Source organism: Neovison vison, chromosome 2, assembly GCF_020171115.1.
Source record: "Neovison vison isolate M4711 chromosome 2, ASM_NN_V1, whole genome shotgun sequence".
NCBI lineage: Eukaryota > Metazoa > Chordata > Mammalia > Carnivora > Mustelidae > Neogale > Neogale vison.
The window spans coordinates 27,852,772-27,869,529 of NC_058092.1; the positions used below are offsets into that span (position 1 = coordinate 27,852,772).

General features: G+C 42.3%; 1 protein-coding gene across 2 annotated transcripts in view; it reads left to right on the forward strand.

Annotated features, from left to right (window-relative positions):
* The window catches only part of THRAP3 (thyroid hormone receptor associated protein 3), a 75,860-nt gene that overhangs the window by 52,794 nt on the left and 6,308 nt on the right, over positions 1-16,758 (forward strand). For both annotated transcript variants that reach the window (XM_044237806.1, XM_044237807.1), the window contains exons 3-9: positions 3,986-4,153; positions 8,258-9,163; positions 10,722-11,435; positions 12,364-12,536; positions 13,280-13,391; positions 14,467-14,551; positions 16,493-16,680. In XM_044237806.1, coding sequence (XP_044093741.1) covers positions 4,017-4,153; positions 8,258-9,163; positions 10,722-11,435; positions 12,364-12,536; positions 13,280-13,391; positions 14,467-14,551; positions 16,493-16,680 — 2,315 coding nt within the window. In that variant the 5' untranslated portion in view covers positions 3,986-4,016. The remainder of the gene's footprint in view (positions 1-3,985; positions 4,154-8,257; positions 9,164-10,721; positions 11,436-12,363; positions 12,537-13,279; positions 13,392-14,466; positions 14,552-16,492; positions 16,681-16,758) is intronic.

Here is a 16,758-nt window from a genome sequence, read left to right on the forward strand (position 1 = left end):
GCTAGCATCCTCTTGAATGAGTTAAATGATTCATTGATTTATTTCCAGCTGTGTTTTTGTATCATCCAAAGTTATTCCACTTCTCATGGTATAATGATGTTTTTAAAATTAGTTTCAGTTCACATTTAAAAAGTTCCAGGAGTGGGAGTGAAGGTGTATCACAGTACTGTGACTCTTAAGCATACTTATCAATTCTAATAAGTTTAATACATGTAGAAATGTTAAGTTTGGCTCTGCCTGTATTTAGGTAACAACATTTTCTTCTTAATGAAAGTTAGCTTGCTTGCTTTTATTTACTTACTTACTTACTTATTTATTTATTAAAAAGGGTTTTATTCATTTGAGGGGTACCTGGGTTCAGGTCAGGTCATGATTCTGGTGTTCTGGGATCGAGCCCCTCCCCTGCTCTCTGCTTGTGATCTCTCTCTCTCAAGTATAAATCAATAAAAATCTTTTTTAAAAAGATTATAGTTATTCATTTGAGAGAGCACAGACTTCCCACTGAGCAGGGAGCCCAATGCAGGGCTCGATCCCAGGACCTGGAGACCATGACCTGAGGTGAAGGCTGATGCTTAACTATCTGAGCTACCCAGGTGCCCTTGAAAATTAGCTTCTTAATTTTCTGATTTCTGGGGGTTGAAATGAGCATTTCCTTTGACACTAACTTGCCACTTCTTTCCCTGAACTTTTTCTTTTTAAAGTCTGTTATTGTCTACCTGTTGTGTGAATAATCCAAAAGGATTTTCATTTCTTGCCAAACTTAAAGATTGGGCAGAGATGGGGCGCCTGGGTGGCTCAGTGGGTTAAGCCGCTGCCTTCGGCTCAGGTCATGATCTCGGGGTCCTGGTATCGAGTCCCTCATCGGGCTCTCTGCTCAGCAGGGAGCCTGCTTCCTCCTCTCTCTCTCTGCCTGCCTCTCTGCCTACTTGTGATCCCTCTCTCTGTCAAATAAATAAATAAATTCTTTAAAAAAAAAAAAAAAGATTGGGCAGAAATGTTATGAGGCAAAGATAGCCCTAACCTTGTGACAGAAAAAAGACATTCAGCAGGACTGAACCCCAAAAAACCCAAAACATCCTGAAGGCCGACCAGAAAAACAAAATGCATTTTCTGTACTTAATTTCTGTAAATTGCTTGGTTACACCTCCACCTCCTATCCCTGAATAACTTAATCCTCTACCCTGGCTTTGCATAATGATGCCACTGCCAAAAAACAGCATCAGGTGGAAAGCCCTTTGACCTGTGAAGCACACAGCAGTTCAGTCCCTTTGGCAGGGTTTAGACTCTAGGTCTGGCAATGTCTTACTCACTACCCTTTGTCTCTGGCTTCCTAGCAGTTTCTCTGTCATTCTCTAAATCAGGTCTCTTTTTCATGGTTATGGTTATTTCCCCTATAACCTGGAGCACCCTAGAGAAGGACTGGGTGGCTACTTTTGATTGTGTGGCTAGGCAAACCTCTGAGGAGATGGCTTTTGAGCTGAGATCTGAATAACAAAATCCAAGAGGTAAGGGAGGGTGAAATGTTTGCTGATAATCATTTTCCCTTCCCAAGCCAGGACGTTGTCGTAAGAGACTCTTAAGCAAAGCAGTGAGGCAGGGATGTGTGATAGAATAAGCTCTGGAATTTTGGCCTGGTTTGGCTGTTAACTAGCTTTGTGGGTTTTGACAGAGCCCTTGTTCTTCCTGGTCTTTGATAGACACGTGCTGTAGCACTTCAACTTCTTGCTCCTTGGAAGATGCCCAGAGTTGTGGTAGGGTATACAGGAGGGTATGTGAATTGGCTTGATGTAGCGTACCTCGCAGACCAAACCTAGCAAACTTGTCAGGGCAGCTCTGAGGCTCGCTATTCATTCCTGCGGAGGAGGTAAAAAAAGAAAAAGGCAATTTTGTTTTTTCATAGGAAACCTGAAAGAAGGTTGATCCTTGGTGCTAAAGAAGAGGTAAAGGAAAGTGACAGCTCTTCACTTGATAAATTACCTTAGTACTGTGTTTATGGATTGATACTCTGTATTTTACAGGATGTAGTCCATGCCACTGTGGTATTAGAGTATTTGATGATACGTTTTGTTTAGAGATTTATTTATTTATTTATTTATTTGGAGAGAAGGGGGTGGGGGAGGGGCAGAGGGAAAGGGAGTCTCAAGCAGACTGTCCACTGAGCGCGGAGCCCAAGACCCTGAGATCATGACCTGAGCCGAAATCAAGAGTGGGATGCTTAACCCACTGAGCCATCCGGGTGCCTCATCCACATCGTTTTAGCCATGTGTTGATGGACACTTGGGTTATTTCCATATGTTAGCTGTTTTAAATTATACTTCAATAAACATAGAGGTGCCCAGGTCTTTTTGAATTAGTGTGTTCATATTCTTAGGGTAAATACCCAGTAGTGGAATTACTCAATCATATGCTAAGTTTATTTTTAATTTTTTTGAGCAACCTCCGTACTGTTTTCCACAGTGACTGCACCAGCTTGCATTCCCACCACAGCACACAAGGGCTCCTTTTTCTCCATATCCTCACCAACCCTTGTTGTTTCTAGCGTTTTTTATTTTACCCATTCTAACAGGTGTGAGGTGATAACTTACTGTGGTTTTTGATATGCATTTCCTGATGGTGAGTGATGTTGGGCATCTTTTCCTTTGTCTCTTGGCCATCTGTCTGTCTTTGGAGAAATATGTTCTGTTTTCTGCCCCCCCCCTTTTTTTTTTAAGATTTTATTTATTGATTTGACAGATCACAGGTAGGCAGACAGGCAGGCAGAGAGAAAGGAGGAAGCAGGCTCCCTGCTGAGCAGAGAGCCTGATGCGGGGCTCGATCCCAGGACCCTGGGATCATGACCCAAGCCAAAGGCAGAGGTTTTAACCCACTGAGCCCCCCAAGAGCCCCTCTTCTGCCCATTTTTTGATGGTTGTGTATGTTTGTGTGTGTGTGTGTGTGTGTTGTATGAGTTCTTTGTATATTTTGGATACTACTTATCACATATATTATTTGCAGATCTCATCTCCTATTCAGTAGGTTGTCTTTTTGTTTTATTAATTGTTTGCTTCACTGTGGAGAAGCTACTTATTTTGATGGAGTCCCAATAGCTTATTTTTGCTTTTGTTTCCCTCATTTCAGGAGGCCCATCTAGAACAACGTTGCTATAGCCAGTGTCAGAGAAATTACTACCTGTGCTCTTTTAGGATTTTTAGGGTTTGAGGTCTCACATTTAGGTCCTTTTAATCCATTTTGAGTTTATTTTTGTGTGTGGTATAAGAAGAAAGTCATCCAGTTTGATTCTTTTGCATGTAGCTATCAGTTTTCCCCAGTCCCATTTGTTGTTCGGTGACATTTTCTTCATCTTTTTCTTGGAATTAAATATTATGGATTTGTGTCATGACTTTAAGTCCCAGGGAGTAGAAAATGGTCAGATGTTGCCATATACTTAGTAACCAAGATCCCATTGCATAGGGTTTTCTTTCTTAAAATTGGGAAACCTGCCTCAGGTTTCAGTACTTTTAACAGTTGACTTAGTCTGAAAAATTTGTCTGCTTATTGACAAAAGACTGTATTTACCAAATCATTGGTAGCTCTCCTCACTGTTGTCATTGTTTCATTTTGTTCCCAAATCAGGGCTACAGGTCAGATTTTCCATTTGCTGCCGTGGCTTGGACTGTTTGGGACTGTACTGCTTAGAAATCCCTCCTTTAAAAAGAAAAATTGTTTTTTAAAGTAGGCTCCAGGCCCAACACGGTACTCAAACTCACAAACCCTGAGATCAAGTGTTGGGTGCTCTACCAACTGAGTCAGCCAGGTGCCCCTAAAAAAGTTTTCTTTTTAATTGACGTACAGTTAACATAGAAATCCCTCTTGGTAAAAGGGCAAAGTGTTTTTAATCAGTTGTTTTGTGTGTGTGTGTGTGTGTTTAATTGTTTCTAAGTGTCCAGAGAAGGTCAAGTTTGCAAAGGTCTTCCCTCATTTGTTTGAATCTGTTTTCTTATTTTAGGTGTAACTGAAAAGTTACCTCCTCTTCAGAGATGTCAAAAACAAACAAATCCAAGTCTGGATCTCGCTCTTCTCGCTCAAGATCTGCATCAAGATCTCGTTCTCGTTCATTTTCCAAGTCTCGGTCCCGAAGTCGATCTGTCTCTCGTTCAAGGAAACGCAGGCTGAGGTAAGGGGGATGTGATTGTGTATCAGGATAACCATTGCATCGATCATTGTGGGTGTCTGAAGAGCTTTTGCTGGATTCTTTCTGTGAGTTTCAGTTGGAGTGGGTTGGCTTAAGGCAGAGGGATAATGGGCTGTAAGATACTACAGGTTTCTTGAAACGCTGTGAATCCAAATCACCGTTGAGTGCCATGCTGTTTGCCTAATTCCTTTTCTCCTCTGCCAGCATGTACTATTTTTCATCTACTTTGGAAGAAAGAGCATTTTGTTTTTATCTGAGCTGCTTGCTTCAAATCTCTACACCTGATTTTTTTTTCCTGGAGGCTTTGGACCAAAGTTTATATGCATCATCGGCAAAGAAAAGATAGCTAAGAGGATTAATAGTATGACCGACATTGTGAGGAAAGCAACCTTATTAACTCTAACATAATTAAACCTTAAAACCTTAATGGGAATCGTTTGCATATACCCGATGTGCCAGTTACTAATAAGCAGTCTGTCTGGTAAACCACAACAAAGCTATCCAAAAGTCACTCTTGTAGACATCACTGTGCCTAAGTGTACAAAGAATTCTTTGTAATTTGTTGCCAGTATTCTTTAATTTAGCCAGTATTGACATCTTTAGGTGGATTTCCCTATTGCAGTTATGTCTTAGAATAGGATGCGAACCCTCCAACACCTTTCCTCTTTTCATGTGTTGGGAGTTGGGTTTTTTAGTCTTTAAAACTGTTTTAATTTTCTTTTATGAGTAGACAAGAACCTTTTAGTATATACAAGTTTCTACATGTGAATGTTGCTGTATTTAACTACCAAAGGGGGATAATGTGCACAGTTTTTGTTATTTTTATCAGAATTGCACCAGGCAGGGAGATAATTTCTTAGTCTCACCACCTGGGGGCCCCCCCACCCCTGCCATTCTTTATTTTGCGAGTATCTAGAGTTCTTTTGTTAAATGAACTGATTATGAAATTTAAAATAAACCATAGGAATAGTAGTTATTAAGCTGCATTCTTTATTCCTGTAATCATGTAGTATTCCTAAATATGTTTTAAAGAGATGGTTGGTGGGATTCTTTTTTTTTTCTTTCCTCCCAACAAGAACAAGTTAATTCTTCACTTGATCCTAGCCAAAAGTCCAAGAAGTGATGAGAACAAGTTGATTCTTAAACGGAATCTGTAAGAGACCTCCCTGAAAATTAATTTCAGACCAGAGGGTGAATAAAAAGTTGGCGGCCATAAATATTAATGATTCTGATAAGAAGGTAGAATATAATGAGTCTCTCCCTCAAACAAAAGAAACACTAGATTTTTTATTTTTAAAGATAACATTACACCTTGAGGGTAATGAGTCCTAGCCTTTCCTCTCCTCTTTGGTTTTTGGGCATACATTTTTATACCAAACTTAGTTCAAGCGTAGGCTAAATAGAGGTTGTTGCCCATTTGTGTGAGAACCCATATAAGTAAAATTCTATCCCACCTTTCACCTCTCCGGAAAAAGAAGAGGGAGCCCACTAAATACATTTATATCTACCTTAGGAAGTTGTTATCAAGATGGGGGATTGAGCAGTGGCTTTTCGTAACTCCTGCCTTGCACTTAGAGTCTTTAGATTTGGGCCATTTAAATTTCAGTTTATCTCAGTTGGTTCTGAAAGGTAACACTTTAAAACTTAATCGAGTGAATGGAAATCAAGTAACTGGCTCAAAAACAAGAGGCTAATACAACCAAAGCTGAGTGACAAAATTGAACTGACACAAACCAGCGTGAAAAATGCTAACAAGCTCTGAAGTATCTGTGATAACTGGGATTCTGGGCAGGTCTGTCTAGACAGATCTCTTCTTCCTCTACAGATTATTTGGCATGGTCATTGACTTGGCAAATGAGGGGAAAATATCTTGGGCAGTATGTGCGGGGGTAGGCCTAGAGCCACTTCATGTGCTGTCTTTTATACTGAGAAGATTGTTATCTTGAAGGAATTTCTCCACTAAAAAACATGTTTTTATACTCGATTCTAGTCTGACATCTCTGTTTTTTAGAAACAGATAAAATTGCCACTGGATGTTCAATTTTTATTTCTGGCGTATTTGTTCCATGATTTTTTTTTCTTTTATTTTCCCTCTCCTATAAGGAAAGTATACTATCCAGAGAGTTTGAGAAACCATGCCTTTAAATTAACTTAACTGCTGAGTTCTACAGAATTGGAGAAAATTGATTGTTTCCTTGTATTTCACAGACCGTATCCTTTTAAGTGACTTCTCGTAAATAACTTCATTTGCAATCTGCAGAGACTCATGTTCCTGCATCAGTGCAGTGACTGCGGGTTTTGGATGCAGTATGCCACAGGGCCCTCTAGTAGTTGGTGACAGAAGCAGCAGTAGCCTCTGAGGATGGGAACATGAATTAAACCCTCCTTAGTGCTGGTGGTGCATCACCTCTCTCGAGTATAGCCATTTAATCGGGTCATGTTCAGTTTCATAGCCTGCATCTGCCTCTTCCTTCTTTTCTTATATTGTTACTGTTTTCGAATGAAAAGTATGGAAGGTAAGTTTTTGCTTTTGTTTTTTAATTGTACTTTAATAGCAACCGTTGACAACCAATAATAGGATGCATTTTTGCCAGTCACTGTTGTTCTTGGGGTAGGTAAAGAACCTGAACACCATGGGTAATAAGGAGTGGAAGACCAATTCTACTTTATCTTCTTTAGATTAAATTAAATGTAAGTTTCTTTTTAAAAACACCATTGTTTAGTTAAGACCTGTCACATTTGCTAAATGGAGTTATTTATAAAACAGGCAAACAGAATGTATCTGTTCCTAGTTAGGTCTAATATGGAAAGTGCTGTTGATTAACCAAAGGGTTTTTATCCTACTATGTATGAAGAAAATATTTTTGGAAAGACTTCTCTAATAATTTTACATATTTTTATCTAACTGTTCAGGAGTAGTGGTTAGTATGAATGATCTGTGTCTCAGTTGACAAGGCACATCGGGTATACAAGGACCCCAGTGGATTTTTACACACAACAGATAACAGCTTTTGGCTTTTTGGTGGAAACGAAGTTCCCTAGCATTCGAAGCTCCCTAACATGCTCCCTAGCATTGACAAGCCTAGCATTCATAAGCATGAAATTTTTACAAAGTTAGGTCACTGTTGAATCCCCGTGGTTCTGGAAATGTGCCTTTGCTCTATTAGGGTTCCATACTGTTGAATGAAGAAGAACACAACACTAGGCTTTAGGTTGGCCCGAAAGAAATGTGGGTGGTGATGCGGGAAGAGGGCTGATTTTATAGTTTTCTTAGGTTAACTTGTGTGCTTGGGTGTCTTGTGATCAGATGGTGCCCTCTTGTGGCACCCAGGTAGGATCTTGTATTCAGCAACAGAAACTCAGACCTGAGTAGTGAGACCATATCCAGGTTCTCAGTTTAAAAAAAAAAAAAAAAAAAAAAACCCAAACCATTATTTATTTATTTTTTTTTGCTGATCTGATTTCAGTGAATTCTTTTAAGCTTTGGAAGTTGCATTCTCCAAGTTCCTATTTAAGTGTTCTTTGCTTGGGACTACATATTTACAATCCCAGATCCTAGTGGACTCCTAAGAAAATAACCCTGCACAGACAGAGAGGGCTGAATGGGATGAGGAGTAGAAGGTTGTACCAGTGGAGGGGCTGAAGGACCTGCACAGCCTGCCCCAGTCTGCAGACCCGAGCTTGTGTTCTTCCTGACTTCCGGCGATTTAGGGGACCTGTTAGAGCCACTGTGAAACTCAAAGCAACTTGTATACTTTAATTAAAATGGCTTTGTTTAGCTTACTACATTAAGAACATTTGATATCTATTTAAAATGTGCTATAGTAAAAAAAAAAGAAAAAATGAAACGTGCTGCGGTAGTAATGAAGCGGTCTCAGTGGATCATTGGTGAAAATGATTTTTATCTATATGTTTGCACTTAATGTGGATCAGCAGTGGAATTAAATATTTGTTTCTTTGAGAACAAAACTGAAAATAAAATACCTAAGAACAAGGTTTGAAACTGTACCTCTTTGTTGGCAGGTATTTCTTAAATAAAAGGGCTTGTGTCAAAAATTCAAATATTTCCCCCATCCCCCTTTTCAGTTCTAGGTCTCGTTCCAGATCATATTCTCCAGCTCATAACAGAGAGAGAAATCACCCAAGAGTGTATCAGAATCGGGATTTCCGAGGTCACAACAGAGGCTATAGAAGGCCCTATTATTTCCGTGGGCGCAACAGAGGCTTTTATCCGTGGGGCCAGTATAATCGAGGTGGCTATGGAAACTACCGCTCCAATTGGCAGAATTACCGGCAAGCATATAGTCCTCGTCGGGGCCGTTCCCGATCCCGGTCCCCAAAGAGAAGGTCCCCTTCACCAAGATCCAGGAGCCATTCTAGAAACTCCGATAAGTCTTCCTCTGACAGGTCAAGGCGCTCCTCATCCTCTCGTTCTTCCTCCAACCACAGCCGAGTGGAATCTTCCAAGCGCAAGTCCGCAAAGGAGAAAAAGTCCTCTTCCAAGGATAGCCGGCCATCTCAGGCTGCCGGGGATAACCAAGGAGACGAGGCCAAGGAACAGACGTTCTCTGGAGGCACCTCTCAAGATACAAAAGCATCTGACAGTTCGAAAGCATGGCCAGATGCCACCACATACAGTGCTGGTTCTGCATCACGGGCCTCTGCCGTTTCTGAGTTGAGCCCCCGGGAACGAAGCCCTGCTCTTAAAAGCCCACTCCAGTCGGTGGTGGTGAGGCGGCGCTCACCCCGTCCAAGCCCTGTGCCAAAACCCAGCCCTCCGCTTTCCAACACGTCCCAGATGGGCTCAACTCTGCAGAGTGGTGCTGGGTACCAGGCTGGGACACACCAAGGTCAATTCGATCATGGCTCTGGGTCCTTGAGTCCATCCAAAAAGAGCCCTGTGGGTAAGAGTCCACCGGCCACTGGCTCCACGTATGGCTCGTCTCAGAAGGAGGAGGCATCTGCTCCAGGAGGAGCAGCCTACACAAAGAGGCAAGTGTCTTGTTTCCCCTCCCCGGTGGTGTTCCTGCCTCCCCAGCTGGCAGCTTAATTGTAATGTGATCTCAGTTAGAGCTCTGATGAATGGTAATAAGGTAATCCCTGTTTCCTAAAACTTCGCTTTAGCAAACTTGAAAACACCACCCAAGGAAACCTTTAGCTTAACTCTAGCTTTCCTACCTTCCTGAATTTGTATTGCAGCATAAAGTTGTTTTAGACTGCTCTGCAATGATGTTTTCACATATAAAATTTGCCTTGGATTCTACCAATATAAGCCAGAGAACAGTAGAGATTTGTGGGTCAGCTATCAAAAAAAAAAAAAAAAAAAAAAACACAGTCTTTGCCAAAATGAATGCCCACTGGAGCTGTTAGACCCTGTAGGACCCACCATCTACTGTGATCGATGTGCATCAGCCCATCATGGTGAAGAGCTACACCTCGTACCCTCACACTCTCCAGTTGAGGAGACTGGGCAGAATGGGAAAGCCCAAGGCTTAGTCCAGGAAGCCCTTGTTTTAAAATCACAAGGTGGGTGTGTGTCCCAGTAGAAGCCGACCAGGCTGCGTGTTAGGAGAGGACGTGACCGTGCTTCTGTCTTTCTGCTCTGGGGGACATGGTGAGTTGGAACCTGAATCTTTGTTTGTGTGGTTGGATGGATTGGGATGGCAGAGACGTAACAGGGAAGTTGTATGGGGACTAGGTTGTCAAGAGGGACTTACTGGGCAGGTGGTTCCAACCCCTCCCCATTTCCTTATTAGCATATTCTTTGATGTCCTGCTGTCCTTTGATTCTTCTTTGCCATAGCAGTGCCACTATAACTTGATTAGACTTCCGTCGTTAATGGTACAGATGAGATGTTCAGCCCGTGTACTTTTCCAATCTTCAGTGACTCTGCTTTAAAGTGTAGGTGTGGTTCCCTGCCAGAACTGGGAGTCTCATTAGGAGACTCGGGCATGAGCTCTGCTTTTCCATAAGAACGAGTAGGATGGTTTCTTTCCCCTTCCCCCAATTAACTTGTATTTTGTTTTTATTTGTGTTCACAGTATATTTCATATTTAGATCTTCTAGGTGACTTGAAGCAAACATGAAGTCTCTTTTTGAGACTTGTATTTCCAAATGTGAGTTGTATAAAAGCAAAATCAGTCCAAGGTTGAACATTCTATGTTAACTTTGCTGAAAGCAGATTTTAAGTGACTGAGTGAAGGTTGGATAAGACCTTAATTTTTTTTTTCCTAGACCACTTACAGGTAAGTAGGTTTTTGTTTTTTAGTATCCTAAAAATTACTTTTGCTGTTTTCTTTTGGGTTGCTCTTGTAACACAACTCTATGGACTGTGTATTTTTCTCTTAAATGGCATCCAAGTTCATAGATCTGTGAAAGGCTGCTTTTCAGAAATTACTAGAAAGTAATCAAGTAGAAAGTCCTTTTGTAACACTGGAATCCACAAGACATGTTTGTTCAAAGAATCAAAAACACAAGACCAGATGGTGCTGTTTTAGATCAAGTTGCTTAAAGGGCCTCTTTTGTGTCTCCCTTGTGTTTTTATAAATAGGTACCTAGATGAGCAGAAGACAGAGAATGGAAAAGATAAGGAACAGAAACAAACAAATACCGATAAAGAGAAAATGAAAGAGAAAGGGAGCTTCTCTGACACGGGCTTGGGTGATGCGAAAATGAAATCTGATCCATTTGCTCCCAAAACTGATACCGACAAGTCTTTTCGGGGTAGCCAGTCTCCCAAAAGGTATAAGCTTCGAGATGACTTTGAGAAGAAGATGGCAGACTTCCATAAGGAAGACATGGATGATCAAGATAAGGACAAAGCTAAGGGAAGGAAGGAATCGGAGTTTGATGATGAACCCAAATTTATGTCGAAAGCCCTAGCAGGGGCAAACAAAAACCAGGAGGAGGAGAAGTCAGGCAAATGGGAGGGCCTGGTATATGCACCTCCAGGGAAGGAAAAGCAGAGGAAAACAGAGGAGCTGGAGGAGGAGTCTTTCTCAGAGAGATCCAAGAAGGAGGATCGGGGAGGGCCCAAGAGAACCGAAAGTGGGCACAGGGGGTTTGTGCCTGAAAAGAATTTCCGAGTGACCGCTTACAAAGCAGTCCAGGAGAAAAGCTCATCACCTCCCCCGAGAAAGACCTCTGAGAGCCGAGAGAAGCTAGGAGCCAAAGGAGACTTTTCCACAGGGAAGTCTTCCTTTTCCATTACTCGAGAGGCCCAGGTCAATGTCCGGATGGACTCTTTTGATGAGGACCTTGCAAGGTGAGATGTAGTCCTTGAACCTCAGGGCTTTAGTGGGCTAAGGGGCATCTCCTAACCCCTCTTCCTGAGGATGTTCTGGAACCAGGACAGGCCCCTCTTGTATTTCTCCTGCTGTCCAAGTTTCAGTGCTGATAATGTTCACCTGTTTCTGGAATTAACGTGTCACTGAGCGGTTGTGTGTTAGGGACCTTATCACAGGGGTGATAAAGCATCTTTTAGTGACTGGCTTTCTGGGTGTTGGGTCCCCCACCTCTTGACCTCTATCCATTACTCTACTTGCCATCATCCCATTTTTTTCCTTAAATGTGTTTAAGATGATTTTGCCTTGTGGAGCTGTCCAGAATCCATTTTTCCATTCCTAGCTAGGTTACTGAAGTCTGTTATTACACACCTCCATCACATAATGTAGCAGTTTTAAAGTTGGGGCAGGGGTGGGGGAGGGTTGCCTGGCCCAGCTTGAGCAGAGTAAGGAGGCCCAGGCTGACTGTGTTTTGTACCTGGGGCAAAAGCTGTACCCACCAGTGGGAAGTACACCTGAGCAGCATTCTGGCCCCATCCCACTTCACTGAGTGGTCCTGGCTGGCCAAGCTAGTTGATCTTTTAAAATACTCTTCTGTTTGTTGTGTGTGTTAAAAGCTCAGTGACTCCGAAAACAAGACTCACTGAGGTTCAGTACATCCCCCTGCCCATTTGTTCCTGTTAAGAGGACTCCCACTGAGAAAAGGGGAGAGAGATTTTGGATGCCCTTAACCTTCCTTTCCCTTCGTTATGGTCCCCTAAGGTTACTTTGAACTTTGGTGGGAAGCAAAAGGCAACTTTGTGGGTAAATTTTAAACTCTCGGGGAGAAAAGCATTGCTTTTCTAGGGTTTAAATGTTTGGACTTTCTGTATATCTTGTTACACTGGGCCTCCCTATGTTTCTTTCCAGACCCAGTGGCTTATTGGCTCAGGAACGCAAGCTTTGTCGGGATCTAGTCCATAGCAACAAAAAGGAACAGGAATTTCGTTCCATTTTCCAGCACATACAGTCAGCTCAGTCTCAGCGGAGCCCCTCTGAACTGTTTGCCCAGCACATAGTGACCATCGTTCACCATGTGAAAGGTGAGTGCACACTCCCAGCCTGCTGCGAGCGCCCTTTCTGCGGGCTTCATTTCCTCTGCTCCAAGCACAATGATGACCGGGTACGTAAGGGAGCCTTTCAGGCCTCTTTATCTCATCAAAAGCGCCTTTGAAGCTAGGGACTGGCTTGAAGGAAATTCCTTCCAAGGAGGAGTTTCCATTTTTTAATTACAGTGTTGAAGATTACGAAATGCTAGTAACCTGTGATTGTGAGAATAGGTAAAATCCTTCACATAAGGCTTGAAGAAGGGAGTGTGGCTTTTCCAGCACCTCTCTTTTTTCCTGTCTGTCAGATGGAAGCCTCTAGAGGTCTCTCAGAGACCTAGTGGTGTGAATTTCTTCTCTGCGTTATTCTGCCATGTCCTGGGCAAATTGAGGTGGGCAGGTTGGGGAGTGGTAAAGAGAAGTGATACAGCAGCTGGGGTGGGCCAGTTACAGGTTCTACCTGAAAATTTAACTCCGGGGGAGTTGGTGCCATGATTCATAGAGAAGTGAGCTCTGGGTTTCCTCATATCCACATCCTAAGACAGGGAGTGATAGTGGACATTCAGTAGCCAACATTGTATGGTGTGTGACCTGGGCATCTTTCCTTCCCCTTTTCAGTGTGTCTGTTACATGGATTTGACTACTTGAATCACATCTCTGTGGCTTCGGGTTCATTCAGAAGAGTTGAATATTTGGTCCGCCTTTGAGAGTGTAATGTGTTTTTCTTTGAATTCCCACAGAACATCACTTTGGGTCCTCAGGAATGACATTGCATGAGCGCTTTACTAAATACCTAAAGAGGGGAACTGAGCAGGAGGCAGCTAAAAACAAGAAAAGCCCAGAGATACACAGGTGAGGACTTAGGCCTTAAGCTGGAGGTGGCCATAAAAGCTTGCTCATCGAATGATAAACTCATCTTGTTCTTGTCAATGTTAGGTGGGTGCCTTAGCAGCGGAGTTTAGGGTGAACATTCTCCGGATGCTAGGTTAGCAGTGGGTGTTTGTAGTTTGAGTGGAAAGGGGATGCCTTGATGACTGCAGTTTTCCACTTTGGGCCTGAGGAAGGACTGGCCTTTTGATAGAGATGAATCCTTGTATTCTTGGGAACTGGCAGATGATAACCTGAGACCATGGTGAACTTGCTGCAGGTGGAGTAAATGTTAAGCTTTTTTTCCAGGACTGATATATGGAACACATTACATGGAACACATGTGTTCCATGTAGCAGTTCTTCTTTTAGAAGAATTTCCAGTGCATGGGAGAGCTTGGAGGATTATGTCAAAGGGTTTAAAAGCCCAGCAGGTTTGAAGACCATCACATTCAGTTGTGGGAGCATATTCAGCACATAGGGGCTTTGTCTAGAAGCAAACTTGGCTGTAGCTTTAATTTCTTACTAATCATCTCGGTTGTAGTAGGGAGGAGAACCATGTTTCTACAACAGTCCGGGGTCTTCGGGATGTGTGTATGTACCAGGCAGTTTTCTCACCTAGACTTTATCTCATAGGTAAATAATGGTCCATTATATTCTTATTCCCAAGACAAAAACTGCTCTTTGAGGTTAGCAGGGCATGGATAGTCTTGATGTGAACTTGAGATTATAGGCGTGGGTGTAGGTGAGTCTTTCTTCCTGGCTGTAACAGTACTAGGAGGGAATAAGAAGTTTCTTCAGTTTGAGTTTGACTGAGAAGTTGGTCTGTGTGTGTGTGTTTGTGTGTGTACGCGTGCGCTCATGTGCCTGTACACAGACACACCTATGGGACAGGATAAATATATAAGCAAAGAATATTAGTAATATATATTTGTAAGTTATGAGACATAATTTAAAGGAATGCCTAGGATTCTCTTGACCAACTGAGGAACTAAAATACTACCAATAATACATTCACATTATGGGAATTATTAAGCAGTTTTCCTATTTTCAATTTTTAGGAGGATAGACATTTCTCCCAGTACATTCAGAAAACATGGTTTGGCTCATGATGAAATGAAAAGTCCACGGGAACCTGGCTATAAGGTGAACTGTGCTTTGATCGTAATTCCAACAAAATGAGTGCGTTGGGCATGAACTTGACAGAAATGTGTTTGTTTAAATTACTCTCTACTTAAGTTTGTGTTTTTCTTTTAAGGATGGGCATAATTCTAAAAATGAACTACAAAGGGTTAATTTTTATTAAATGTATCAACAACCTTTGTGAAGTGGTTAGAATATGGTAAATGACCCCAAAGTCTATTGAGGTGAGCTTGAGAAAAAAAAGAGAGGAGTTTTGGAACAAGTGCCCATGATGAGAGAAGAAACTTTTTGTGATATTTTTCTGCTTGTAAGTATTATCAAATCAACTATATTACATGCACTATTTCCAACCATGATTTCAAAAAGACATGCATGTCAGAGGAGAGTGAAATATTCATATCTTAACATGGTAGTCTGTTTTAAACAGCTAGTCCAGTTTTTTTTTTTTTCCTAACATTGTACCATATTTATCATCTGTTGGTTACTATTACTTTAAAGCTAAACATTATTTTAGCCCAGCTACATTTGCAGTGATGTGCACGCAGAGTTAATGAAGAGGTTAAGGCTTGTATGCGATCTTTTACTATGAAATAATAGATTTGGGTTTTTTTTTTAAAGTCTCTTAGTATTTATTGACCTTCATTCACATATACAGTTGAAATTTAAAATTAAAGATGGCTCTTCCAGTGCTGCTGAAACCTTTTCCTAAAGATGCTCATCTTCAGGTCTTCCAAATGAATTTGTCTCGGTAGTCAAATGTGACGAGAGGCCCTCTGCACAGTCTCTCTTCTCTCCCCGCTCCCCCTCCTTTCTTTTTCTTCATGTTCTCACCAGCTTGGCACTGACCCTGTGAAATGCAAGGCTTTGAGACAGCAGAAGAGTGCTCGCCCTCTGGGCCTGCTCCATAGAGGTGCTGTGGGTATACAGCCTCAGGGAGCAGCATCTGCCCCTTTTCTGGGTCTTTGGAGGGCACAGAGGCCCCATTACCTCTAAAAAACGAACAGGATAGAAATAAACCTTCTTGAACTTCATTTCAACAAAAAGCTTAGTACTTCGTATGAGATATTTATATGGAGTGAACTGCCCATTCCTTCCTCTTAGAGAGGTTTTACTTCCCATGAGCCAAGTTCTAGTGCTTCATGTCCCTGAATCCGCCTGGCCCTCTGTGCTCTGAGTGTCCCAAGCTGTTGAACGCCCTGCCCTGGTTTGGGGCACGGAGCACTGCCACCACCGCTGAATCCACAGCACACATGCCCTGGGGAATTCGACTTAATAAAAGGAAGTCAGCAAAAAAAAAAAAAAAAAAAAAAAGGTACCTTCCTTTTTTGCTGCTGCCTTTTCCCTTTTAAAAATAAAATTGGACCTGGTATTGCCACTTTGTGGATTCTCCATTGTGGTTTTGCTATTCCCTCTCTAAAACAATTTCTCACTGTAACTGGGCATTTTGAAAGGCTGCTGAAGTGTCCCACAGTCTCTTGTTGGGCTCCATACTGAGAGCTAATTGCAAGGAGAGGGTAAACCCATGGTGGCTGCCACAGTGTAGGTAGGGAAGGATGACACGACACCAGCATTTACACTCTTGGTGGTGACTAGGCTGAGCCAGCCTAACCGGCCACCTTGTGAAGCTGATTTGGGCCTACTCAGTGTGTAGGCTAGCCAGAGTCATTACTGGGCCACAGAGAAAACAAACAAGGCAAGATCAATGTCTGGCATTTTCAGAAGGCAGTCGTCATCATTTTAGAGAACAGTTCGGGTTCTGTGAGGGACCCTCAGAAAGGGACTTCTGTGGGACATCCTATATGCCCTCCAAACTTGGGTGAGGAGCCTCACACTCCCAGTGCTTCCTCTGCACCACTTCATTGGAGTAGAAACCACAGTTTGTGGGGTGGTTGAGTTGTCAGCCCTGATTCCCAAAAACCTTAATTTTGATTTCTCTTACGGCAGGCTGAGGGAAAATACAAAGATGATCCTGTTGATCTCCGCCTTGATATTGAACGTCGTAAAAAACATAAGGAGAGAGATCTTAAACGAGGTAAATCAAGAGAATCAGTAGATTCCAGAGACTCAAGCCACTCAAGGGAAAGATCAGCTGAGAAAACAGAGAAAACTCATAAAGGATCAAAGAAGCAGAAGTACGTAAGCCCCTGTTCCTTCCTTCAGACTCTTGAGTGTGGGGTCTCTTGTCTGCTCCTTTTGGGCTGTATACCAGA